The 27,148-nt window shown below is 38.7% G+C and overlaps 1 protein-coding gene across 5 annotated transcripts in view; it reads right to left on the reverse strand.

Annotated features, from left to right (window-relative positions):
- The window catches only part of Znf106 (zinc finger protein 106), a 59,631-nt gene that overhangs the window by 10,687 nt on the left and 21,796 nt on the right, over positions 1–27,148 (reverse strand). For 2 of the 5 annotated variants that reach the window (XM_020170205.2, XM_020170206.2), the window contains 12 exons: positions 23,853–24,053; positions 16,089–18,263; positions 13,539–14,166; positions 12,305–12,374; positions 8,880–9,034; positions 8,735–8,795; positions 7,948–8,286; positions 5,931–6,708; positions 5,485–5,522; positions 4,618–4,763; positions 3,149–3,283; positions 594–710 (listed from right to left, as the gene is read on the reverse strand). In XM_020170205.2, the coding sequence (XP_020025794.1) occupies positions 594–710; positions 3,149–3,283; positions 4,618–4,763; positions 5,485–5,522; positions 5,931–6,708; positions 7,948–8,286; positions 8,735–8,795; positions 8,880–9,034; positions 12,305–12,374; positions 13,539–14,166; positions 16,089–18,263; positions 23,853–24,053 (4,843 nt within the window). Of the gene's footprint in view, positions 1–593; positions 711–3,148; positions 3,284–4,617; positions 4,764–5,484; positions 5,523–5,930; positions 6,709–7,947; positions 8,287–8,734; positions 8,796–8,879; positions 9,035–12,304; positions 12,375–13,538; positions 14,167–16,088; positions 18,264–23,852; positions 24,054–27,148 lie in introns of those variants that run through there. The other 3 variants (XM_020170207.2, XM_074065737.1, XM_074065738.1) reach the window with 3 other exon arrangements.

Below are 27,148 nucleotides of genomic sequence, written 5' to 3' on the forward strand. Positions count from 1 at the left end.
TAAAATACAAATTGGATCATGCCTATACTGAAAGCCTACAAGATGAAGTCCAACTACCTTACCAAAACACAGAAGGCCATCAAGAACTCCCTAACTTTACCCTGAGATGCTCAATAAAGGCTTACTTAACTACTGAATTTACCTTTGGGTTAGGAAAAAATGAGGACACATGAGTGGGAAAGCTCTGACAAACTCACCTTACAGAGCAAGTTCCTCATGAAAGCCTAAATCAGTTCCAACCTACACCAATGTCACCAAGGAACTCAGATTCATTTTTCATGGTGTCATTCTTAAAATAAGATAGACAGACTGGTTTAACCTGTGACTCACTATTTGGCCCCAAATCTTTAGGCTTGATTAAATTTAAATTTAGTAGTTACATTCTGGTCCTGGCACATTCAAGGCTGAGCAGATAGAATGAAGGATTTGTTTCACTTATGTCAGAAGGTAACAGTTTTTGAGTAATAGCTAGTTCTGTTGTCTCCTCACACAAGAAAATGGAAATGCTGGCTTGCCACCTCTTCTCCCTGCTACCACCACCACTCTATTTTCAAATAGCAGAGGAATTTGGCCCATTCTTCCCCAAAACTAACCTTTATGCTGAAGGTGACCACAGTGCCATTTGCCAGTCCTGCATAGAGGATTCGCCATCTACTATGAAGGCAGAGAACCCGGTCTTCCAGCTGTAACTGTTCCACACACTCCCGGGTCTGAAAAAAACACACATCTGTTAGCAGAGTGTGGGGGCACAGGAGATGTGAAAACAATTGCTCCTAAAGTGACTCTAATAAGGAAGAAAACATGGCATCATCAATTTTTGTAGAGGACAAGCTACAGCTTTTTCCTCTTTGAAACACGGGGCCAAAGACCCCCTAGGCTGTGTAATAAAAAAAATCCAGTAATGATACCTATGTTTCTAACTAAGAATGCAGGAATTCCTGAAAGAGCACTGTGTTGAGCCTTAGCCTCATAAATGAAGTGTCAGAGACAGAGCTGCATCTGCACTAAAAAGGAAATGAAGGTGATAGCTGAGCATTTGATATTTGATAGGAGCATTAACCAAATGTGCGTGCCTTCAATTGATCTTTATTCCAATAGCTCCCAAATGCCTCTTTCAATATGGCCCAGGATTGATACAGATATCAATATATCCAGAACCTCAAGCTCCAATGCTGATCCCTAAGACTCTAATTCAGTAGGCTCAGTAATCTGTACATGTATTTATTTTGAGACAAGGTCTCACTGTGTAGCCTCGTGATCCTCCTACCTTACCTTCTCAAGTGTTGGAATTATAGGCATGCGCCACCATGCCCAGCGACCTTGTAGCTTCTTTTCAGTGAATCTCTACCATCACTCTAGGTAACCACAGCAGTTTTGCCCCTTATAGAATTTCATAAAGAGAACATACAGTATATAATCTTTTAAGCTGGCTTCTTCCATCTAGCATAGTATTTGTGAGATCCATCATGTTATCAAGTGCATCAATTTTTAATTTTTTGTTGCTACCTTTATTCTGTTCTTTACATACCATCTTTCTTTCTTTCTTTCTTTCTTTGCTGGCACTGGAGTTTGAACTCAGGGCCTCACGCTTGCTAAGGCTAAGCAGGTACTCTACCACTTGAGCTACTCTGCCAGCCCCCGCATTCACTTTTATAAGCAAAATTTTATTTGTTTATTTACCAGTGGATACACTGACTGTTTCTTTTGGGAGAGAGGGGGTAGATACCGGGGAAAACCTGAGGACTTCTCACACGCTAGGCAAGCGCTCTACTCAAACCTCTGGGTTTTTACTACAATTGATAATACTGCTGTGAGTGTCCTTCTTTCATTCTACACCATGAGTGATTTGTGTCTTCTCTTTGATTAGTTTAGCTGAAGGTTTACCAATTTTATTTATCTTTTCAAAGAACTAGATTCTGGTGTCATTGATTTTTCCCTTGTCTGTCAGTTTTACATATTTTGTTTCCTATTCTGCTCTTTAATATTTCTCTACCCTTTTTCTTTTTTTAGTTTTTTACTCTTTAAACTTTTCTTCTTTTTTTTAAATACAGACAATTGAACCTACAAAACTCCCTCTCAGCACCCAACCAGTGATATGTTGCACTTACTTAGTTTTTATTTTTTGGCAATACCGATTAAACTCAGGGCCTCATGCATGCTAGGCAAGCACTGTGCCACTGAGGTACATCAGAAGCCCTTTTTAAATTTTATTTTGAGATAGGGTCTTACTAAGTTTTCCAGGATGCCCTGAAATTTGCAATCTTCCTGCCTCAGTCTTTCAAGCAGCTGATGCGTTGCATTTCCATTTTAGCTAAAGACTGTTATAACAATATGGTTCAATACAGGCTTATTCTCAGTAAAATGTAAGAACCTTGGACTAGCTCAGCTCCACTTCCTCCCCTGCTTTACACTCCTATTATCATGCATATTCCATCTACACATACTAGAAACATAATGATACAGAGCTATAAATTTTACTTCATACAGCTATATCTTTTAAAGAAATTAAGAGCTGAGAATGGTGGTACATGCCTATAGCCCCAGAACCTGGGAGGCTAAGGCAGGAAAATTTCAAGTTTGAGGCCAGCCTGGGCTACACAGCAAAACCCTGTCTCAAAAAAAGAAAGAGAGAATATACTGTCTAAAAATTTGGGCACACACACGGGATGGAGGCAGCACTGAGTTGTGAATCTATGGCTTTGAGCAAAGGTAGGCTAGCACTCTACTACTGAGCTACATTCCAAGTCTACATACTGTGTAATTTTCTCTCATTTCTTTCAATATATTTAGGTTTAAAACCTTTCTCAGAGAAGATAAACAATTTAAAGATTTTATTCTTTATTCTATCTAGAATAAATTTTGGCATATGATTGGAAAATAAGAATTAAGAAGAATATTTGTAGGAAAGACCTAGGGAGTTACATTAAGAGTAGGAAATGAATCAATACTGGCGGAGAAAGACAGAAAACATGACTTAAGTCTAAGTCTCTTATCTACCTAAGGTGGTAAGAGATGATAAAAATAAATTCAGAGACAAAAATGAGAAAGTCAAATGGGTAGAACGAAGCACCTACTGCAGCTCCCCCACTCTGCATAGCTAGTGCAGTCAGGGGCTCAGTGCCACACTTGCTTCTCTGGAGTCACTTACCTTAACGTTGTAGCAGCGAATGGTGTGATCGCTGGAGCCAGTGTAAAGGGCAGCATTCTTCCCAGAGGTCTGAGTAACCAGCAGGCAGTTCACTTTGGAAGTATGGCCCTCAAAGATACCAATACATTTCCGACTCTAAAGTCAAGCACGAATCAAATTATTACTTAAAGGATGTAGAAAAATTAGATAATACATTTACTCAATTTTAAAAAAAACTTCAGTTCACTGCTTTCTTCTCACTGCCTATGATTCTGCCCAACAAAAAAAATGTGTTCTCGCCCAGCAAGCAATCACATGTACGGAGGTTCCTGCAACTGGCACACCAAACACTCAGGGAAATTCACTGTCAAGGTAGGGGATTTTGATTAATGCCTTGGGCAAGGTTCTCAACATATGGACCAAGGACCTACAGCTAATGACCCAGAAAACTTGTATACTCAATCATTAGCTTGCAAAAAATGCACAATATTAAAAAATGTGTCAAGTGCTGTCATAGGTCCTAGTGGTCCAAGTTTGGTTTTATAAAGAACTATATCATCTCTGTGCACAAACCATGATTTATTTAGAATGAACACACACACACACACACACACACACACACACACACACACACGTATATATACACACATTTCTTGCAACTTAGAGTAAGACCTGCTCTCCCAGATCTTACATGCATGCTTCACTGTACCATCGCTTCCTTCTTTCTGTCATTCTGGTAGTCCTCACATCACTAGACTAAAAGATCCCATATAGCTATTGCTGTAGCAAATACATCTTCTTGGTTCATGTCCAACTTTCTAGTTTTCACTGGCTTTTGTAATTTTACACACTTTCACAATGTTCATTCAGATAACCTAAGTGTTCTAAAGTTTCTTGGCTATCATTGTTGATAAATGGAATGAGTTTTGACATACTTCAATTCAAAACTCAAAAGTTCATTCTTTTGAGAATACTGAACACCAGATCACACTAAGTGTGAGGTAGCGGAAAAGTGCTGCTCTCCATAAACACGTGTGTCTGTAGCTACTCAGCTGTCTGGGGAAAAATGCTTCCTCTAATCCTTCCCAATATCCATTCCATCCCTCCTTTACTATGTGACTGACCCCACCACCAACTCCAGGGTGGGACTTGACCGGCCCTAGCTTATTGGTGTAATCCCATCCCCCTTTGCCACATATGACTGTTCAAAGACTAAAGCACTGGACCTTTTCTGGTGGTGAGAGGGAAAAGAAACCACAGAAGCACCTGACAGAACTACTTTTGAAGAAAAAAGGATGCTAGAGAAGGCAGAGTGAAGAGACAGAAAGAAACTAAGTCCCTATTGACCCTACTGAGTTGTTGATTAACTGTATCTGAAGTTAGCCTAAAATCCCTGGACAGCCAGTAAATTCCCCTAGCTGTTTGAGAGGGCATGAGCAAGATTTTCTTAAGCCTCCAACAAAAACATTCAAAACACTACATTCACTTACCACTAGGTTATAAACTCGGACAGTTGTATCTGCCGAACAGGTATATAGTAAGTTCCCAAATATCTGAATTGCATTCACTGCAGCTTGGTGCCCCTCAAAGTTTCCTTCTGTGGGCTCATCATCATCTCCTGGCTCTGAAGATATTTCTAGAAAACAAGAATAGTTTTCAGAGACATGTCTGCTATAGTCTGAAAAGATATTCAAAAATCAAAACCATGAGCCAGATGTGGAGCTGGCAAGCCTGCAATTACATGACATGGGTGGCAGAAGTAGGAGGATCACAATCTGAGACCAGCCCTCGGCAAAAACATGAGGCCCTACCTGAAAAATAAATTAAAGCAAAAAGGGCTGAGGGTATGGCTCACGTGGTAGAGTGCTTGCCTAGCAAGAGCAAGGCCTGGAATTCAAACCCGAGTACCACCAAAAAAAATTTTTATAAGAACTCCACAATAGGGGAAAGCCTGTCACTTAGGGAAAATACAGAAAGACAGATCTTTCAGAATTAGTTCCTAAGAGATGCCTGGAAAGTACCCAGTCTCTCTTCACACTACTTCCCTTGCTTCCAAACAGTTATTTCTTTGAGGAAGGCATTATTTTTTAAGCAGTTTCTTTTCAAAGCAAAGATTCTGAAGCCAATGAAACCTTAGTACTGATTAAGTGAACAAAAAAAGAGTCAGACAAGAGATGGGAGTGTGGAACATGAAAAGGCCAGGATTTGAAGATTTAGTGCCGATCAAGGCAGTCCTGTTGGTTAATCCCTCAACCCCATCTCCTGTTCTGTAAATGTGTTTAAATAGGTTCATTCCTGCCTCTAAATTTACACACATTTTTTTCCTGTGGTTAATTTAAATAAAATGGAACAATTACCTTTTATGGAGGAGATCACAGTCTGAGTTTCTGCCACACTACAAAATAACAGCAAAAGTCTTGTTAGCATGTGTGAGAATAGGTTAGGTAGTAAAATTAAAAATTGCTTAACTCAACATACTCCTCCTAAACAATGGGCAATGATAAATTTTTCATCTGAAATTTCTAGATGAAGAGCAATAAAAGCAGTGAATAATTACAACAGCTGAGAGAGCAGAAACATCTCCAGCTGCCAAGATATGATCCTTCCATAGCCTGTTTTCATATAAATTATGATTTTTAAACAAATTCAAATAGAAATCCCCTTCCTTCCTTCCTTCCTTCCTTCCTTCCTTCCCTCCCTCCCTTCCTTCTTTCTTCCTTCCCTCCTTCCCTCCCTCTTCTTTCTTTCTTTAAAAAGAAGACTGGTAAAGGATGTTCTGATCCAACCAATACAACGTTCTTACCTTACAGGGATGCCGTCCTTATAGCGAGTGCCAATCTCACTGGTGGAGCTAACTTCATCACATCCAGAACGAGAAGTCTCTAGCAGATTTGGCTCTGCAGAGCTCCAAACATCTTTTTTTGATGGGCTGTCTGGTTTCTCTTCTCCTGATTCAGAAGAATCAATAGCAACTATTTCTAACTGAGGATTAGGAACTTCTAGGAGCTCCAGGGACGAGTCACTGTCTGGCTCATCTCTGACACTCTCCTGCTCACGACCAGGTCTGCTGTCTTCCCAAGTAGACGTTGTGACTTTCTCCCCTTTAGTGACCTTCCCAGATTTTACTTTCCTCACAGGTTTAGCAGTAAATACATCCTGCTCAGTGTCGCTATTCTCAGGCACGTGGGCAGCCCGTAGCGTTTTCTTCTTCCGAAGTTTCTTCTTTTTCTTGTTTCCCTTCGTTTCGGCTGAGGTCAAACTGGATTCTGCCTGTTGCTCAGGCTGGTCAACTAGAGAGTGAGATTCCTTCTCCAAAAGGGTTTCTGAAGTAAAAGATGATCTTAGAAAAGAACTGCTACAGGCTTCAGACCCACTGTTGCCTTTGGTGGACTCTTCACCTTTATTTGTGTTAGGAAGATCGGGTGACTGGGAAGAGGGAGAGTTTTCTCTGCTTCTGCTATTTCCTTGCTCCACAGAAAACTTCAGATCTTGGTTAGGCTCATGTCTACTTTCTGTTAGTTCTGATAAGGACAACCCTGCAGTGACGGCTGGATAAACTGGACAACTGTCACTGATCTCTCCTGAATTGAGAAGAAAAAACTATTGTATCTGCTTTGTTTGTTTGCAGTCATAAATGGCAAATTATTTACAAATGACTAAATCTCTTCCAAATAATGTTTTAATGGCATGTTCATAAAATCATGACTATTACATTTGCTGATTCATCATTCAATTTCTCAAAACCGATGCACGTTTCCTGTGACAGCACTGCCTACCCTGTGCCTCACATTAATCTCAAAAATAACAGGCATGTCTTATTCCGTACAAAAGCTTCTTGTGTGGTTGGAGATGTAGCTTGGTGGTAGAGTATGAGGTTCAATACCCAGCACCACAAAAAAAGATTAAAATATGTAACAAAATAGCATTTTTACAGTTTTCCCAATTTTGTAAAATGAACATGAATTAGATTTATAACCAAAAAAGAAACCCAATAAAATAGTTTTGTTTTTATTAAGCAACAGCTTTAAAAGCCACTATAATTCTTCATTACTATATCCAAATAAAAGTAACTTAAAATTCAATATGAAAGATAATATACATTTGATATTGGTATGTACATTAGCATTTCAATAGAGTAATGGTAACAAAAGCCAGGGTAATTCTTTATTCTGTTTCACTCAAAAAACAAAAATAAACACACAATGACTGTTTCTTTGACTTAGTTTTCAATATGGTGCTATTGTGGTTATGAAAACTTCTCATAGGATATTATATAGCTAAGAAATTTTTCTCAAATGCTAGCCAGGTTAAGTGTTACTTTCTGAAAAGAGTAAAAGCCCTGGCTACTTTTCCAAAATCACACAAGTTCCTGTTAGATGACTGCAAGCCCCAGAATCCTATGCTCTCTGCCATGGCCACCTGCATCCCAGGCTTTTATCAGTCCTGGCTTGTATTTGAGATAAAGATAGTGAAGTACTCAAAAGTTCAGAACAATATGCCTTATCTAGGAAACTAGCTGAACAGTTTCAACCCATTTATCATAAAGATCAAATAAATTGTGCCGCTATCTAATGAATGAAATCTTTTAGAGATGTTAATATAAAGTCAACTCAGTGACCTTAGATAACAGAGAATTTGGGAAGATTCACTGATATTTAAATTACATTCTCTGAGAATATTGTAAAATAACCCTCTTGTCTCAAAAATATTTCAAAGAGAAATGACTTGTAATAACTTAGTTTTAATGGGTAAGTATAGCTTTCCACACTAATACCATTGTCCTAGTCCTACTGCAGGGATTCAGAGAAAAGCTTACGTACTATTAGTTTGCAGTAACTCCTTGGACACACTGTAAGCAGGATCTTGTGACACAGTGTGCACACTCCCCTCTTGTCCAGGAGACATGGGCTCTTGTTTAATCTGAGCAGATGAATCTGGAGCAGGGACACTGCCATGGGCTTGGAAAGTAGACGTGGTTACTTGGAGAGAGGCTCCAGTGGATGAGGGAGACACATGGGAAGGAGGTGGCTCCAGAAAAAGAGGGCAAAAGGGAGGAGGCTGCAGTGTGGCATCAGAAGATGTTTGTGATCTACAGCTCCTCTGTTCTCGGGTGAGGCTGCAGGGAAGCTGATCTGGGTGCTCAGAAGGTTCATATGTTTCTAGAAAGGGAAATATGAAAAAATATTATCCAAAAAGTCACTTGTTTCTGAGCCAATTTGTACTTTCTAAGATCAGAAAAGAATTTTAAATGAATAATTTTATCAGTATACTCCCTTATAGTTCTTCAAAATAGAATGTCATATAACCTATATGACCATCAGGGGTACAAATAAAATTGGTGTCAACATTTTGATTTTTCAAATTTTAAATAATTTATCTAAAGTTAGACAGGCACTAATAGAAGAGCCAAGATTTCAACCCAGGTCTTTTGATTCCTGACCCACAGCTACGGTCTCCACTGTTAAACATTTGTGAGATGCACAGTCTACAGGCCTTTCAAAGAAGGATGAAACCAAGGAGACCTGAGAGAAACAATATAACCTTTGTACAACTCTAATAAACAAAAATAAGGTACGGAGGGCCTAGCTCACCCAACGCTCTGAGTACCTTGTAATCCCTGCAGAATTTGTATTCTATGGGTCCTCAGTGCGCTCATCTCCATCGTTATCTAAAAATAAAACATTTTGTTAAGCAGTCTGAAATCCAACTTCCAAGGTGATCTGCTTTCCTCAGTTCGTCCAAAAGCTGTTACCTGCTGCTTGAGCATGAGCAGCCTCTGAACTTCCACATATGCTGTCTGCAGAGCTGCCCGGGCTTGCAGAAGGTTGTTATCCATGCACTGCAGTGATTTGCTTAGTTCTTCCTCTCTTAAGGAAATACTCAGCAGCTGGTCAACCTGAGAACGTTCTGCCAAAAAGAAATAAGGCCCAACTTAGTATACACACTTTAATATAACAGCTCCTCCAAAGACTAAACTACACCAATGATTCAGGATACGCCTTCCTTTTTAACCCAACAGGTTAATGGAGAGTCAGCAATCTCACAAAACATATGGTCAAGCCTGGTAATATCAAAGCTAGAAATTGGAAGAACTAAGACAGAGCTGTCATACAGGTCAAGTGTACCAGCATAGCATACTGTCTTACCTAATCTCCATCTTCCACCAATACTTTTCCAGATGAAATCTCAGTCCTAAGAACATCAACTGTTGTGGGTTTCATTTCCTTTTCTCCCAGTATCTACCAACCTCTTTACTCAAGGCTTTGCTTACATTGGGTCCCAGACCGGAATCTTGCATTCCAAGTCATATCTTTCTATTGTTAGTTAACTTGAAGTAGTCCTCTTCAGTCAGATTACTTTTTTTTGGGGGGGTAGGGTTTTTTTTTTCTTTTATTATTCATATGTGCATACAAGGCTTGGGTCATTTCTCCCCCTGCCCCCACTCCCTCCCTTACCATCCACTCCGCCCCCTCCCTCTGCCCCCCACCCCCTCAATACCCGGCAGAAACTATTTTGCCCTTATTTCTAATTTTGTTGTAGAGACAGTATAAGCAATAATAGGAAGGAACAAGGGTTTTTGCTGGTGAGATAAGGATAGCTATACACGAGTTGACTCACATTAATTTCCTGTGCGTGTGTGTTACCTTCTAGGTTAATTCTTTTTGATCTAACCTTTTCTCTAGTTCCTGGTCCCCTTCTCCTATTGGCCTCAGTTGCTTTTAAGGTATCTGCTTTAGTTTCTCTGCGTTAAGGGCAACAAATGCTAGCTAGTTTTTTAGGTGTCTTACCTACCCTCACCCCTCCCTTGTGTGCTCTCGCTTTTATCATGTGCTCATAGTCCAATCCCATTGTTGTGTTTGCCCTTGATCTAATGTCCACATATGAGGGAGAACATACGATTTTTGGTCTTTTGGGCCAGGCTAATCTCAGAATAATGTTCTCCAGTTCCATCCATTTACTTGTGAATGGTAACATTTCATTTTTCTTCATGGCTGCATAAAATTCCATTGTGTATAGATACCACATTTTCTTAATCCATTCGTCCAGTGGTGGGGTATCTTGGCTGTTTCCATAACTTAGCTATTGTGAATAGTGCTGCAATAAACATGGGTGTGCAGGTGCCTCTGGAGTAACCTGTGTCACAGTCTTTTGGGTATATTCCCAAGAGTGGTATTGCTGGATCAAATGGTAGATCAATGTCTAGCTTTTTAAGTAGCCTCCGCTATTACTTTTTTTAATGCCTTACATATTCTGGATATTAAATCCTTGTCAGATATAGTTTACAAGTGTTTCCCCCCATTCATTACATTATCTCTACTCTGTGAATTGTTTCCTTTGGTGTGCAGAAGCTTTTTAGTTTGATGTAATTCTATTTGTCAATTTTTGCTTTTGTTTCCTGTGCTTTTGGGGTCTTTTCCAAAAAATTCTTTGCCCATCCCAATGTCCTGATGCAGTTCCCCTATAGTTTCTTTAAGTAGCTTCATGCTTAAAACCGTTCTCTTTATTACAGAAGGCTTCCTGAAAATACAGCTGTGGTATGTGTCAGTAGACTCCCAAACAGACTCAAAATCAGACTATACATTCACAACACTGATCACTTATGACACCAGATGTGTGGGATTTTCGCCCTCACAGCAAGCAAGCAGTCAATTCTGTATTGGACACCAGCTACGGGTGTCCTCCAATTCAATTTTAATACTATTTACCTGGAGACAGAATTAGATCCCACAGGTTGAGGCCTCAGTCCCCAAGAATACCCCTCACTTTTTGTTTTGTTTTGTTTTTTTGGAAGCACTGGGCTTTGAACTCAAGTGCCTCATGCTTGCTAGGCAGACCCTCTACCACTTGAGCCACTCCACCAACCTACCTCTCACTTTAGATGCTACTTGCAAACCCTAGGTTATTCTGCCTAGGCTTCTTACTTACAGGCAAAGGGGGTAAGAGGTGCTGAGTTTCCATGCAATCTCTGGGTATGACACCCTCCAAGAAACTCCATGTGTTCAGCTATCAGGAAGACCTCCCAATCCAGCTGCTTTTGGGTTTTAATGGAGGCCTCATTGCATAAACATGATTAATTAAACCTTTGGCCATTGGTGATCAGTTTAAACCTTTAACCCCTTCCCCCCTTCCTGGAAGTTGGAGGAGGTAGGGCCGAGAGTCCCAACCTTCCAATCCTGCCTTGTTTTTTCAAGTAACCAGCCACCTATGAGTCAACTCATTAATATACAAAAAGACTATCACTCTGGAGATTCCAAGGATTCAGGTGTATGCCAATAAATAGCACAAAGACCAAAAATATATTTCACAATATCACAGATGGAGTCTTCTGACTCTACAAACAATACCATCAGTCATCCACCTGGTTGTCCCAGTCAGAAACTGACTCCTCCCTTTTCTGTCAACCACTCACCCAGGACTCATAATCACTTTCTACAGAGAAGGCAAGAGTTACAGAAGCTTATCAGGGGGGAAACAACAATAATAACATCTCTCCTTAATTAACATTACAAAAGCAATCAAGGTGCCTCAAAAACAAAGAGAATTAGCTATACATGACCAAGAGGGATGATGCTCTTACTAAATGGCCTGTTCCTTTTTATCCCACTGAAAGGGCCCAATGAGATTTCCTGGTTTTGTATTGTCCAAGAGATATAAACCTTAGCTTACAGGTCTATGTGTTATCATATATTTCTTCTCTAACTATAACTGGATGTAGTAGGAAACTAAATTTTTCTTTACTCTTAAGCAATAAATAAATTCGCTGGGCATAATGCTGAATGTTTCACTCCTATAATCCCAGCACTGAGGGTGGGAGCTGAGGTAGTCGTTTGAGGTCAGCCTGAGCTACACAGCAAGATATAGGCCAGCCTGGGTTACACTGCAAGACCCTGTGTCAAAAAAAAAAAAAAAAAAAAAGAAAAAGAAAAAAATCAAAGAAATATAATAAAGAAGGGGGAGGAGGAGGAGAAATGAATAGGGTCTGATGATCACAAGTTCTGCCGTTTCAAGTAGTAAAAAGGTGAAGGTACTATAACAACTATGTGTGGGTGGGAGTGTAGCTCAGTGGCATACCACATGCCTAGCATGCACGAAACCCTCAGTTCAATCCCTAGTACTACAAAAACAAACAAAATGAAAAAGAACAACTTCTTTCTGCCAGAGTACTCTGTACCATACCTTTCTTTCCTTTAATTTTCCTCCTTTTATTTTTTCTCTCAAGACTTGGCAGTTCAGGAGAAGATCCATCCTGAAGGGACAAAGAAAATTGAATAATATTAAGTATTTTTCCATAAGAAAAAAGAATGACTTCTCATACACTATCCTTTGATTTTGCTATTCACTAACAAACTAATAGGAGTCTTGCACACAACTCAAATACTAATCAAATGAGTGTATAAATACAAAAGGAGACAGAGATAAAAAAGTGTCCAAGGTCAAGGGTCTTCTGGTCAAGGGTCTGCTGAACACCCTAGAGGTGGTAAAGCCCAAAGGGCTCAGGCAAAGCATTCTACCCTGTTGAAGTTAACACACAGGTGAAAGAATGAACAGAGCCAATAACATATACTCTGATTTCATCTTGGCATAGTTTCCACTTTAAATTTCAGCCAGAAAAACCCTTTACAACAAGAAGCTGAATTGTCTATAAGACAAACCTCAAGATTCTAGATTTGTCAAAGGACAATCATAAGGAAAACTTCAAATCATCTAACACTATCTCTATAATGTCTAGCTCAAAAGATCAGAGTTGGAATTTGAAATAGATATAAACTCACATCCCTACTGTTTATTGCCTCAATTTTAAAGGAAAGAGCCCATTTTCTTACAGTGCCAGACTCTAGCAACTCTTTCTTTTTCAGAAGAGGATCCTGGGAGGACTAAGCAATATTATGACAGGAATGCAAGAAGAGCAGAAGTGTTATCAGTGAATCAATTTCTTAAAGGGTCAGGCTGGGTAATGGACAAAGGACAGAGACTACAAACATTTTTACACTGTGCTCCTTACATGCATTCTAATAGTATCAAACCACTTTAGTGTTAAGCCTACCAATTCTGAGTCCAACAATCACACACACGCTACAAATGCAACAGTAGAATTTTTCTTCAGTGGCAGTACAGAGTGCTTCTATGAAAACAGATTAAGTTACACCTTGGTTAGGTGATATAAAGGACCATTGGGTTGCAGACTAGTTTAGCAATGACTTCATATTTTCCTAGTACTGTACATTCATATTACATTACATCTAATTTAGTATAGGTACTTAGTAAAAGAAACCAGTAGAAAGAAAGAGCTCACAATTCTGTTGTTCCAGAGTGGAAAGAACCAGATACCCAAGAAAAACCAGTTAAACCTTTCTTATCAACAACCAAGTCACCATGAGATGTTCTAGAAAAAGCAGAGAATCATACTCACCCCTGTGGCTCTTCGTTTCTTTCTAATACTCTGGCCATCATTTTGTTCAGCACCAGAGGTACAGCTACTATCTGTGGCTACATCTGCTAAGCTGGAGAATGCTGAGGATGCATTTGATGATAGTGAGTGTCCTTCTCCATTACTCTCCTGGGCATTCTGATGCTCTGACGATCGTGTAGACTTTTCATGGTTGTTCAGGTCTTTAGTGAAACGCATCAGAGGTATTATACGGTCAGAGGGTAATTGCGCACTATGTCGCCTTTGTGTAGTAATTTGTTCAGCCCTTTCACCTGCTCTGAGGGAGGCAGCCAGAGGTGTCACTTCCTGTTTAAGGCACATGGTTGCTTTTTGATTCTGGGCAGCACTCAGTGAATTACTGGATGAACCCATCTGCTGGGGCTCATTTTCTTTGCCAGTATCTTCCTCACTAAAGAAGCTATACACAGAAGGAGCCCTGTCCATAATCACACTGCTCTCAGAAAGGCTTCGCTTTCTTGCCAATCCAGGGGATGAGCAAATGGAAACACCTTCCCACTGGAATCCTTCTAGATTGGACAGATCAGGCTCCTCATCTAAATCCAGGACCTCTTGTTCATTCTGAACCAGAGGCACCATTTCTATGCCAAACCTTAAAAAACAAAGAAAAAACCAAAATCATAAATCTGACATGGCTTATGGGAGGGACACTACTTAATGTGCAGCTCTGTTAAGCATGGGTTATGAAAGTGAATAAAGATGGTCCTTGTCCTCAAGGAGCTCATGGTATCGTAAGTGGTCTAGACATAAAGAAAATACAAATATTGCAATGTCACAAGTACCAAAGTAGAGGTATACATACAGCTATGAAAAGTCAAGTGAGAGAATAAAAATTGAGGATTTTATTTCAAATGAAACTCTAAATCTATAATAAAAAATAATTTTCAAGGCCAAGTACAGTAGCTCAAGTTCATAATCCTAGCTAATCTGGAAGGGGAGACAGAGAGGTTATGGTTTGAGGACAGCTTGGGCAAAAAAAAGTCTGTAAGACCCCATCTCAACCAATGGTGGGTGCGATGGTGAGTACCTGTCATCCCAGTTATACACGGAAGCACAAATAGGAGAAACGTAGATCAGGCTGGCCTAAGCATAAACACCAGACGCTACCTCAAAAATAACCAATGCAAAAAGGGCTGGCAGAGTGGCTCAAGCAGTACAGCGCCTACCTAGCAAGTGTGAAGTTCTGAGTTCAACTCCCAGTACCACCAAAAAAAAAGTTTACTGCATATTCATAAACACTAGCACTACACTGAGAGCTTTGTACTTATGTACTAGTCACAAGTTTGGGAAAGGGAAACAGGACAAAATAAATCCATTATATTGGCCAGTACAAAATATAAAACTATAACCTCGAGGGCTGAATATTATAATGCTTCAGAATTAGATTTTCAAGTAGTAAACACTGAACACCTCAACATAAGATGAATAGCCAAAATGTTACAAAGGTGCTGCATGAAGATCTAGAGAAAGACAAATTCATTTTTCTTTATTTACTTATTTATTTTTGAGGTATTGGGGTCTGAACTCAGGGCCTCACACTTGCTAGGCAGGTGCTCTACCACTCCCCCAGCCCCCAAGGCAGATTTATTGACATGCATTTTTATGCTATCATCTTCCAGTTCCCTTAAGCCAAAGTGATGGAGTTCAGATGACTCTTCCTAGGTTCCCATCTAGTTTCTCAGAAATCATGCTTCTCTTTTAACCTGAATTCTCTACTAGGATAAACTTATTCCATATGTTATAGAGTACCAGTCACTTTGATATTAAATCAATCAGACAGCCAGGCAACCAGTAGCTCACGCTTATAATCCTAGCTACCTGGGAGACTAAGATTGGGAGAATCTTGATACGAGGTCAGCCTGAACGTATAGTTTGAGAGACCCCCCCCATTTCCAAAATAACCAGATAAAATGGATTGCAGGTGTGGCTCAAACAGTAGTGCACTTGCTTTGCAAGAGTGAAGACCTGAGTTCAAACCACAGTCCCACCAAAATATAAATATATAAAATATATATATATATTAAATAAGACACATCTACAATGGATATTTTTGGCAAACATTTGATTAAGTGGAATGAGTAGAATTCTCTTAACCAAGGTCAAGCAGTAACTTTAAAAAAAAAAAAAAAAAAAAAAGCAACAGACACTGAGAAGAGGCAAACACCTCGACAGGTGTGATGGCTTATGCCTGTAATTCTAACTAATCAGGAGATGAAGATCAAGAGGATTGCAATCTGAGGCCAGCCCAAGCAGAAAGTTTGTGAGAACCCATCTTGACCAATAAAAAGCTGCACGTGGTGGCACACTCTTGTCATCCAGCTATGCAGAAGCGTAAATAGGAAGATTACCATCCTGGGAGGGCAAGGCATAAATGTGAGACTCTGTCTCAAAAATAACCGATGCAAATAGGGCTGAAGGGCATGGCTCAAGTGGTAGAGCACCTGCCTAGCAAGTGCAAGGCCCTGAGTTCAACTCCAAGTACCACCAAAAAAAAAAAAAAAAAAAGGCACACACCTGGGTAAGCCTTTGCCCAGCTCTTGCTTTTTCTTGGTTACTTGCTGAATGACCTGTTCCCAGTTGACATTTCTCCGAGATGCATTTAGAATCTGCCGTAGGGTTGGCTTGAGCCCAGATTCCTTCTCTATTTCACTCTTTCGATGACCACTAATATTGCGAATTCGTCGAGCACTATTGAGGTTTGGCTCAGGAAGGTGTGCTCCAGCTTTGCTCTTCAAACTAATGTGCCGAGTTAGATCTCTTTGGAGTGAGGCAGGAAAGCCAAGCTTACTTAGTTCAGGCAAAAGAGGGCCTGACGGCTGGCTGCTGTCACTTTTTTGAAGCTCTGCATCCAAGCTAGTGCTCTCAAAGCCTTCTGTTTCAAAAGGTACATGAGATTTAACAGGGTCATCACCCTGTGCATCTTCTAGAGAGGTTTTCAAGTCTAGCAATAAGCCAGAGTGTGGACTGGCTGCAGATGTTATTTCTAACTTGGTTTCTTTCTGGTAAACTGTGGAATTACATGGAGAGGTGGAAGGTTTTCCAGATGTTTTCAGGCTCTGGTCACTCTCTTTTTTTTCATTAACAGCATGAGTGCTACAGGATAAATCTTCTGTAGTTGCAGAACCCAGGGTTCCAATTTCTGTTCCTTGTTTTTCTGTGTCAGACGTCTCTCCATCACTTTCATCTTGTGATGCATGTACTTGAAATTCGATCTTCAAAGATCCTTTTTCAGACTCTTCTACATTCCTACTTGCTTTTGCATAGTTCCCAGTCCCATGAGAAGCACTAAGAAGTGGATTTTGCAATGACTCATGAGACTGTAGCACCTCTTGGGCTTTTTGTAATGTGTCATTTAAATTCTCATCAGGTTCCTTTTGAATGCCAGATGTAGTTTTATTCCCTTTTAAAACACGAGGACATAAACTACGCAATTTGGATACATGGGAAGAACCGTGGTTATCATCTAAAGTGGGTTTGTTCAAGGGATTTGAGTATTCTCCAGGAAGAAAAGAATTAATTTCAGTGGTTTTTGAGAGGTTCTTTGAATCCTGCTTTTGAGGAGCTGATTTGGTGGCTGGAAGTGGAAGGAGGGGGGATTTGAATGGCAGTATCTTATTGGAGTTATGCTGCTGTTCAGGTTGTTCTGTAATGGGGCAATCTCTCACTATCTCATAGGAAGCAGGGCTATCAGAAATGGCTTTGTAAATCAGAGACCCAGTGTGGATTTGTTTTTGTGTTTTTAGCATTGGGGAATTATTTGTTTCATCAGTTTGAGGTTCTTGTGTTCCTGTGGTTAATAAGCTAAAATTAAAGAGAGGCTTATCTACCATATCTGACTTGTTGCCAGTGACTTCTTTTAATCCCAACTGCAAATCCGGAGTCTTCTGGGAAGGGTAAGGAGTCCACCGGCGGAACTTCTCCCTTACTACATTGCCATTCTTTCCATTAACTTTGGAAGCTGTGGTGTCTGTTTGTTTAGTGGTTTGGCTTTCCGGCTGCTCAAAATTGAATTCAAGCAAGCCTTCTTCTGAAGGAAACTTGTCACTTGTAAATCCTTCAGAAGGACTGTATGTACCAACTTTGTCTTTGTCTTGCCGCTGCCATTTATATCTCTCTTGACTGTATTTGTTTGACTTACTAGATTTCTTGTTCCACAGCATAGTCATGTCTTCCACTTGGTAGTTAGAATTTCTGTTTCTGCTTGGTTGAAATTTATCTCCAGGGCCATTGTAATTCCAACTATTTGTACCACGTACATTGGATTTCCAGTTTCCGTTACTGTTGTTCATATGCCAACTGGAAAAGCCACCTGTTCCTTCAGAATGCCAACCGGAATTCCTTCCTGCACCATTATAATTCCAATCTACCATCCCACTATTTGAATGCCAACCACCTCCAGAATTACTGTGATTATTAAACCAAGTTGAGGAGCCTCTTGTACCTTTATGCCACCCAGAGCTTCCTCTTGGTCCACCACTGTTCCTCATAGAATGTGAAAAGCTATTTTTCCTACTATTGTTAAAGCCATCTTTTTCCCACTTCCAATCCCGCAGTGGAGGTCCACGAGGGTGCCTTGCTGGCTGACTGTAACTTTCTCGGTCTTGGTAAGGGATCCGGTCTTCTCGTCTCCATTGGGGCTGCCTGTCATCAGAGCTTATTTCTTGGCTGCTATTGGAAGGCTCATCTTGTCTGGAAGAAAAACAGCATTTCAGTATAGATTTAAGGAATTCTTAAGCTTCCTGTAAAGGCATAACCCATCAACTTCCCCCTTTAGCCTTCTCCCCTATTACTTACACTCTATAATAATAGAGTCCATTTTTATTTCTAGTACTGGTTACTTTCGTATCTTCAGGTGATATGGTTAAATTTACATACCTTGCTTGGCTAACTTCAACAACACATTACTTACCCCATCACCCCAGAATTATTAAAAATATGGCATTATCCTTGCTCTCTTGGTTCTGTTTTTCTTGGCACATTCTGGGATTTTGTCCCTATTAACCTGTCATTATTTTTATATTATGTATCTTTTTCAAAAGAAGTACAATTATATTTTATAATTATGATTATTGTTAATGTAATTTTATGTTCATTCAGCTACCCTTAATATATGATTTTTCTAGTTATAGGTTCTTTTGAAAAAATTCAATTTCTTTTTTTTTAAATTTAGGATTAATGATACAAGAGTGTTTTATTTGAAAATTCCATATACACATACAGCATATTTTAAGCAAGTTCACCACCTCTATTACATTCCTTTAAACCCCTCCTTCTTCATTCCCCTTTAAAAATAGTTTTTGGTGGGTTTCTTTAAGCTATCTCCATACATATATACATAACGTACTATGATCCTCTCCATCCTCCCCTCACCTTACCCCATGTCCATTTTGCACTAAAGTCCCATTATTATTATTTTTACAATCTTTTTTAGACTTAGATTCTGTACAAGTGAAATATGTAATATTTGGCGTTTTGAGCTTGGCTCATTTCACTCACTATGATTATCTCCAGTTCCATCCATTTTCCTGCAAAAGAGATAACTTCATTCTTCTTTATTCCTGAGTAATACTCTGTTGTCTACATGTACCACATTTTCTTTATCCATTCATCAGTTGTTGGTCACTGAGACTGATTCTATCACTTGACTGTTGTGAAGAATGTTGTGATAGACATAAAAATACAGATTATACCTCTTTTATGGTGATTTATACTTCTTCAGATATATGCCCAAGAATTTAGGTATAGCAGAGTCATAAAATAGGTCTATTTCTAGCTTTCTGATGAGCCTCCACACTGATTTCCATAGTTGTTGTGCTTACTAGTTTACATTCCCACCAACAGTCTGAGAGTCCTTTATTCCCTGCATCCTCAGCAGCTTTTGTTGTTTGCTATCTTGGTGATAGCTATTCTGACTGGAGTGAGATGGAATCTCAATGTAGTTTTTTTTTTTTTTTTTCAATGTAGTTCTGATTTGCATTTTTTTTTTATGGCTAAAGATGCTGAAAAATTCTTCATGTATTTATTAGCATTTGCTTCATCTGAGAACTGTGTTTAATTCATCTGTCATGTGCTGGAATATTTCTTCTTTTGATGTTTAATTTTTGAGCTCTTTTTATATTCTGGATATTAATTCTTTATCTGATGAATATCTGGCAAACATTTTTCTCCCATTCTGTGGGATGTCTCTCTTTTTTTTTTTTTTTTTTTTTCATTTCATAATGACTTTGTTCATCTTCTTTCTTAGAATCTGGCTTTGTTTTTTTTAGAAAATGGGTTTTCTTATTAGCTCAAACAGGTATAACATATCATGTAACAAGTTAAAGTATGAAAGTCATCTTTCATGTCTCTTCATTTTGGTAGTTATTTCCTTTGATGCACAGAAGCCTTTTCTTTTGATGCAGATCCATTTATCAATTCTTATCCTTATTTCCTGGATGACTGAAGTCCTATTCAGAAAATATTTGCCTATGTATGTATCTTTAGGATTTTTTCCTATGTTTTCCTGTAGTAGTTACAAAGTTTCAGGTCTTACATTAAGATACTTGATCCATTTTTAATTGAAATGATTTTGGTAACAGGGTGAGAAATAGGGGGTTTAGTTTCAGTCTTTTGCATGTAGGTAACCAGTTTTCCCAGTACCATTTACTGAAGAGGCTGTCCTTTCTCCAATGTATGCTTGGGCTCCTTTGTCTAATATTAAATGACCACAGCTGTGTGGATTTGTTTTGGGGTCTTCTATTCTGGCTCATTGGTCTTCATGTCTGTTTTTGGGCTGGTAGCATGCTATTTTCATTAATATGGATCTATAGCATAATTTAAAGTCCAGTATTGAGATTCCTTTGGGTATTTGGGGACTTTTGTGCTTCCATATGAATTCTGGGATTGATTTTTCTATATCTGTGAAGAATGGCATTGGGATTGCACTGAATCTGTAGACTACTTTACATAATATAGGCATTTTTGCAATATTAATTCTGCCAATCCATGAGCACAGGAGGTCTTTCCATCTTCTTAAATTTTTCTCTTCAAAGTATTATTGTTTTCATTGTAAAGGTCTTTCACCTATTTAGTTATGTTTATTTCTAGGTATTTATGCGTGTGTGCGGTATGTGGCTATTATGAATGGAACTGTTTTTCTAATTTCTTTCTCAGTCTGTTCATTGTTGCTGCATGGAAAAGCCTCTGGGTGTTTTTTTTGGTTTTGTTTTTTTAATGTTAACTTTGTATCCTGCTACTTTGTCAAAGGTGTTAATTAGATCTAGGAGGTTTTTTTGCTGGAGTCTTTAGGATCTTTTAAGTACAGGATTTGCAAATATCCCTATTTGCAAATCCTATACTTCTTTGACTTCTTCCTTCCCTATTTGAATTCCTTTCATTTCTTTTTCTTGCCCTATTGCTCTGGTTCTGAATTCCAGGAGAGAGGAGAGTGGGCAACCTTGTCTCAGTCCTGATTTTAGAGGAAATGCTTTCAGTATTTCCCCATTTAGTATATGTTTTTCTTATATAGATTTTTCATATATAGTCTCTACTATTGAAAAACCCCATTTCTTAGCAATAATTTAGATTATATTTTGTATGGCTACTTTCATGCATACTTTAACAACCACCTATTCAAAGGCTGGTAGTGGTATAAGAAAACCTTTATAGTTCCTGTTCATGACAGGCTTAGAACCAAGCTAAGGAAATAAGTAAGGTCACAAACAGTAGTAAAATACCATATTTCAAGTAGGTAGTACCCACAATAAGTGCTATAAAGAGCATCAGTTAGAGGTTTTCATAAAGAAGTTATAGTTGTTTGAACTATTCATGTTAGAATAGTTCAACATAGAACAGAATAAGGCATCCTCAGAACTGTGAAAAATTTAAGTCAACAGCCCAGCAATAGATGTGGCTGGCGGAGTAGCTCAAGTGCTACAGCATCTGCCTAGCAAGTGCAAGGCCATGAGTTTAAACCCCAGTACTGCCGAAACATAAAAAAGTACAGGTAGAATTATTTTCTCTGCAAACTGCCTATAGTGCGCCTAGCACAAGTGGTAGGGGCTCAAAATATTAAATAAAACCAGCTAAAACTTACTGAGTTACTAAGTGCCATGCATTTAATGCTAAGTACTTCATATAGATTGCCTCATTTAATTTTTACAATCCTTAAGCAAGTACTCTCCTCTTTTTTTAAGATGGCTGAAGAAACCATAGATTAGAGGGGTTAAGTGATTTGCCTAGAATAAGACAGCAAGAAAGTGAGAGCAGAGATTTGAACATTGGCAGTCTGACTGCATTTATACCATTAGGCCTAAATAAAATGAAAACAAAAGTTTCTTTCTCTAAATTTAACTTAAATCTGAAACTACACACTGACTTTAAATGGCTTTATAAAAGCCTTTAATGCCTATAAAATTCTGGACACAAACTGGAATTCCTTTCTTTTTCACAAGATAGAATTAAAAGTTAATATGTCTAGGCTAGGCATCATATTATCCTAATGCCCAGAAGGCTCAGACAAAAGGATTGCCAGTTTGAAGCCAGTTTAGCCTATTTAGTGAATTTGAGACCAACCTGTGCTGCATAGGAAGATCCTATCTCAAAAAAAAAAAAAAAAAAAAGTATCTAAAAAAAGTTCAAATATCCACTTACCCCATAAATTAAAATCATGTCTAAATGGGACCTGAAGTCCAAGTAATCAGTGCTATCACATGCACTAGCAGAACTTTTGTTATCATCAATAATCAAGTTGCTTTTATCTTTCATTTCTAAGCAATAAGCTATGTTTAACATCCAAGTGATTCCATTATATTCATGCAATCAGAAATGAGAGAAATGGGGAATAAATCACACAAAAGTAGAATTCCCAGAGCATCATGAATTGCCTAAATTGAGGGAATAACAGCATTCAGCTATTATTCACAGCAAGTTAAAAATCTCATGAGGAGAAAAAAAAAATAAAAAAACTTGATGAAGAAATAAGCAGGTGAGCATGGCGGTGCACTGGTGCATCCTGTAACCCAGCACTTGGGGAGGGTAAAACAGGAAGGTCTCAAGTTTGAGGCCAGCCTGGAGACTCTACCAAGCAAAGAAAGAAAAGAAAAAAGAGAGAGAGGAAGATAGACAGACAGTTATAAAATTTTTAAAAGAAGTAAGTGGATGATTTTATAAGTAGTCACCAAAGAGATATATGCCTCAAAGAACTATGATATCTGAGTCTAATCTACCGAGATGTTTCTTACCTTCTGACAATACTTAATCATTTACATACATAAGATAATAAAGGCACTGGTGTGTAAGAACAAAAAGTTAATGTCCTAGAGGCTCAACTTCATAAAACAGGAGAAAGAGTAAATGCGGCTGTACTAAAAGTAATGAGAATGTCATTTGAAGGACTAAGCAACTGAATGATTCAAGAACCCTGTTGGTATTGCCATTTTAAGACTAAGAAAGTCTTCTTCAAGGACTTGTCCAAAAATCTTCCAATATATAGAGTAAAAGCTACATACTTTCTATCCATATTCTAATCTCTAACTAAAAAGGAGGTGAGATCAGATATAGCTAGTATTCAAGAAGACTGTTTAAACTTTGTTTTAGAACTTTTAATGTTTCTCATGCTGTAGGACTTGAAAAATTATCCTACTTCATAAACTGTTCTTTCCCTCATCTGAAATTTTCTGCTTCATTAATTAAACTCTTTAGGCCACAAAATCAGTAAAGAAAAACCACAAATGCCTAAATTCTGTGGGCATGAAATTATGCCTTAAATTGCTCAAATGATATTGACACAGCCAAATTAAAAATACAAACTTATTCAATAAATAAACCAAGCCCTTGTGGTAGTTATTCCAGATGCAAAGACAAAGAGAGAAATCAGATTTGGCCAAAGTGCCATGCTAATTCACAAGAGATAAGTTTTTTTTCCCCTGAGATGTTTTGGCCAGGAAAAAAAAAAAAAAGTACCACCTAATCTACTCAATGATACTTACATTCTACAAAGCTTTCTACTAGAAAATTTGGATATTAATACAATATAGTTACCAACATGGTAAAAACTTCAGCTAGGTAGGTAATTTATCTAGGGATGATAGTGAGCTTGACTTTTTAGAGCAGATAGTGTAACAGTTCAAAAAAGCATGTCCTCGTCCTTTACCCTTCAGACAGCAACTTCAAACTAAACTTTGTAACTAAGATTAGTTTTAAATGCAATAGGCTAAAAAGCACAACGATGTAAAATGTATTTTCTCCTATGTTCTGTTATACATAGGCTTATTCTAAAAATTCAGAATTATTACTTACCGACTTTGTTCTTTCCTTTGTTTTATTAACTGAACGAGTTCCTTATCAAAGTAATCTTCTTCCTCTTCCTCTCCCTTTCCATCATCTTCTCTTTCCTGGGCATCAACATTATCTTTGTGCAACTGGCCAGAAATGTGCTTTGCATATGCAGAAAGACCCACTTCTGTGACCCCGCACACTCGGCACTCATGACTGCTGTCCCTAGGGAGAGAGGGAGATGAGGGACATTCAATTCTCCCCTCGGGCATGGCACACTCACCAGGTCTGTTACAGTTTCCTCTGAAAGACACTGCACAATTTGGCACAGTGAAAAATTAGTGCTAGTCAATTTCAATGCTCCTTTCATCACTTTTAGTAAGTTTGTTTGTAAGTTACTTTCTAAATGAATTTTAGATTCTTTTCCAGCAATCAAGAGGCAGTACACTTCAGATTAATGTGCTTTTGGAGGAAAAATCTTCTTGAATTGCTGTACTTAAAATCTTTCCAGAGGAAACATGGTGAAAGGGGAGGCAGGGCAGGGGGCTCAGAGCAAACAGAAGTTGCTCTGGAGCCCACCCATGGTGCCAGCTGCACTCAGAAAGCCTGGTGACAGCACTTCCATTTAATCTCCAGCTCTAGAGCCTTCTTCCAGTGAAAGTTTAGGGGTGGAGAAAAGAGTAGGCGGCATGGCCAATCCCAACTGGGTAGCTAAATCAGAACAACTGGAGCTCTGCCTGGAATGCAAAGATCCCAGACCTGGATGGGGCAAATGACAGGAGTCCTCCCAGCAAGCTTTTTTGGTCTGTATGATACATGCGATCTACATTCTGCTTCAGAAGAGCTTATTTTAAAAGGAATGGAAAGAATTTCAGTTGTAGGAAGTTAACAGCTGTGTTAGGCAAATGTTTTTTCTCAAGTTTCTGAAAATCCTATAGTTCAGGGAGAAGCAAAACTAGGATTTTAGTTAAACTGGGCAGACTGGGCTGCTCCCCCACCTTTCACTTGACACACTTCATAGTAAATCTCATACTGGCTAGTCTTAAGAAGCTGAAGTCTTAGAGCTGGAGGCGCGGCTCAGGCAGCAGAGCGCCTGCCTAGCCAAGCACAAAGCCCAGTACTTGCCACCCCCACCCCCTGCAAAAACAAAACAAAACAAAACAAAACAAAAAAGCTAAAGTCTTGAACCTTCTCTAGACCAGTACCTGTCCCAGATCAGTAACTCAACTGCTTTTTAACTTCTTGATGTCCCTTTGAGTGGGTCAGCTCTCTACACAGTCACTTATGAGAAACATGTGAAAACCATGGCAACTGGACAGCAGTACCCACTGGATAATCCAAACTGACTTGATCTGGTGTCATGTGTCTTGGGTTTACACTATGTGAGCTTATATTAGTGATATTTTTGCATTTCTTATGCCAATCTATATTTAAAAAGGCAACACAAAAGACTTGCTATTTTTTGGACAGGTAAGAGAGACACACACACGCACACGCACACGCACCTGTGCCCCATCTTCTCACATATATCTAACCAGCCGCAGGCTGAATTTATTTCAGTTAACCAGAAGAGAACCTCAAGGAGCACTTTAAAATAAAAACAGAACTTCTTATCGAACAACTCCTAAAAGCCAGGCACCATTCTATGTTGCCTTCTGTGACAAAGCGTAAACAAGCAAATAAAGACCAGTATGATTAAAAAGCAATACTGTGGGACTTGGTATGGAGCATAGCAGCAGAGCACTCATCTAGTAAGCATGAGGCTCTGGGTCTGATCCCCAGCACTATAATAATAATAATAGTAATAATAACAATAATAATAATAACAGCTACTTAAAGTATCAGTACCTGATTACCTTGAATATCAGTATTCTAATTCCTTCTATTCTCATGGCTGCCTTTAAATACACTATTTTCACTTTTCAACTGTACTTGATACATTTACATATCTAAAGAAGAATACAACCTTCAACCTTCTCCAGTTTACCAGGGATAGCCACTAAACTGAGCAACTAAACTAGCTAAGGCTAGGTGGACATTAACTTGTAACAGACAACAAGCTGTTTCTAACAGCAGCATGGAAAAAAGCTAAAAATACAAATCTATCAACAACTGGCAGAATCTGAAAAGCATATAACAAATCTACAATACCTAACTTGCACAACAGTAGAAATTCATATCATCTTAATTTTCCAGCCAGAAAATCTTTTTATCTTTAAACCTTTTAAAACCACGGAAAATATCTTAGTCGACTTTTCTAAGAACTTACAGAATGCCAAACTGTCTATTATCGTACCAACATCATTCTATTGGGGACTGTAGTACAATCCTTAAAAGATTTTTAAACGAGATTCCCGATTTTACTGTTATTTCTAAAATGCAAGAGTACTGTTCTCATGCTGAAACCATCAAAATTTCTGTTTCTTTAAAGATATAACAGGGCTGGGGTATAGCTCAGTGAAAGCATTTGCCTAGCACACATAAGGCCCTGGGTTCATCCCCAGCACTGAAAAAAAGAAAGAAAAAAGAAAAGAAAATCACAACTGAGGGGTCACATTTTTCTTTTACAACATTAAGCAATGTAATATAAAATATGGAGAGTTTGGGCTGGAGGCATGGCTCAAGTGGTAGAACAGAGGCCCTGAGTTTACCACCCCTCCTCCCCCTGTACTGCTGATCAATCAATCTATGCAGAATTTAACTCCATTAAACACAGACAGCCATAATCATAACTCACACACTTTGCAGCCCTCAGAGCACAAGCACATGCTGGATATTTAACAGATATTCAAACATCGATTTTTAAAACCATTTTGCTTTCCTTGTGAGAGAATATATAACCACAGTTCTGAAGTTATTTGACAGAGAACTACACCAGCAATCCTGCCCGAAGGGCATAGGCAGTGTGACATAAAAGTTAATACTAAAAATGATTTATATATTAAAAAAAAACCCAGAAATTCCTAACATTTTTCCTATAAATAGAATCCAGTTTTAAAAAGAGAGATACACTTATAGAAACTCTGATAAGAGAGAATGTACATTTATATAGAGAAGGAGCAGTGTAGGACAGCTACATTTTCTGAGAAGCCAATGTATCTGGAGGCAACTGTACAGCTCTGTCCTACACACAATAGGTTTTCATGCTTGCACATACAGAGTTCGAGAAACCATGTTTTAAAAGTTAATAGCAGGACTGGAGGTGTGGCTCAAGCAATACAATGTCTACTTTGCAAGCAACAAAGCCCTGAGTTCAAACTCCAATCCCACCACAAAATAAATAAATAAAAATTACATTTTAAAACACTTTGCAATTCTTT

Source organism: Castor canadensis, chromosome 2 (assembly GCF_047511655.1).
Source record: "Castor canadensis chromosome 2, mCasCan1.hap1v2, whole genome shotgun sequence".
NCBI classification, from domain to species: Eukaryota; Metazoa; Chordata; class Mammalia; order Rodentia; family Castoridae; genus Castor; species Castor canadensis.